Below are 418 nucleotides of genomic sequence, written 5' to 3' on the forward strand. Positions count from 1 at the left end.
TATCTCTTGACTTACTCTTCTCACTATGCACCTTCGTGAGCGTCTCCCCAAGCTTTCTCTTCCGTTTCTTTTTGGACAAGTCTATCTCTTGACTTACTCTTCTCACTATGCACCTTCGTGGTGGGCGTTTTGGACAAGTCTGTCTCTTCACTTATTATTCTCACTATGCACCTTTGCGAGCGTTGGGGGTTTTCAAAACACTTGGCGAGGTCCGGAATCTTACCAAGTAATAACATTTAACCTCGAGAGACGAGCTCGTGTAAAGTTGGGAATTCGTTAAGGAGCTGTTGCTTTGTTAGTGTAGAAACACTTGTGTAGAATTGGGGATTGTTTTTTTTGGAGTGATTTAGGGGAGGGTCGAATCTTAGCGACAAAGGGCTGAATCTCAGTGGATCGTGGCAGCAAGGCCACTCTGCCA

At 45.2% G+C, this 418-nt stretch overlaps 1 protein-coding gene across 1 annotated transcript; it reads left to right on the plus strand.

The window, feature by feature from the left end:
- Positions 1-107: 107 nt before the first annotated feature.
- LOC140969391 (uncharacterized) lies at positions 108-230 on the plus strand. The gene has a single exon (XM_073430713.1). It carries the CDS (start codon positions 108-110, stop codon positions 228-230), a length of 123 nt encoding a protein of 40 aa, XP_073286814.1.
- Positions 231-418: the final 188 nt, after the last annotated feature.

The sequence above is a fragment of the Primulina huaijiensis genome, unplaced genomic scaffold (assembly GCF_012295235.1).
Source record: "Primulina huaijiensis isolate GDHJ02 unplaced genomic scaffold, ASM1229523v2 scaffold41491, whole genome shotgun sequence".
Lineage (NCBI taxonomy): Eukaryota > Viridiplantae > Streptophyta > Magnoliopsida > Lamiales > Gesneriaceae > Primulina > Primulina huaijiensis.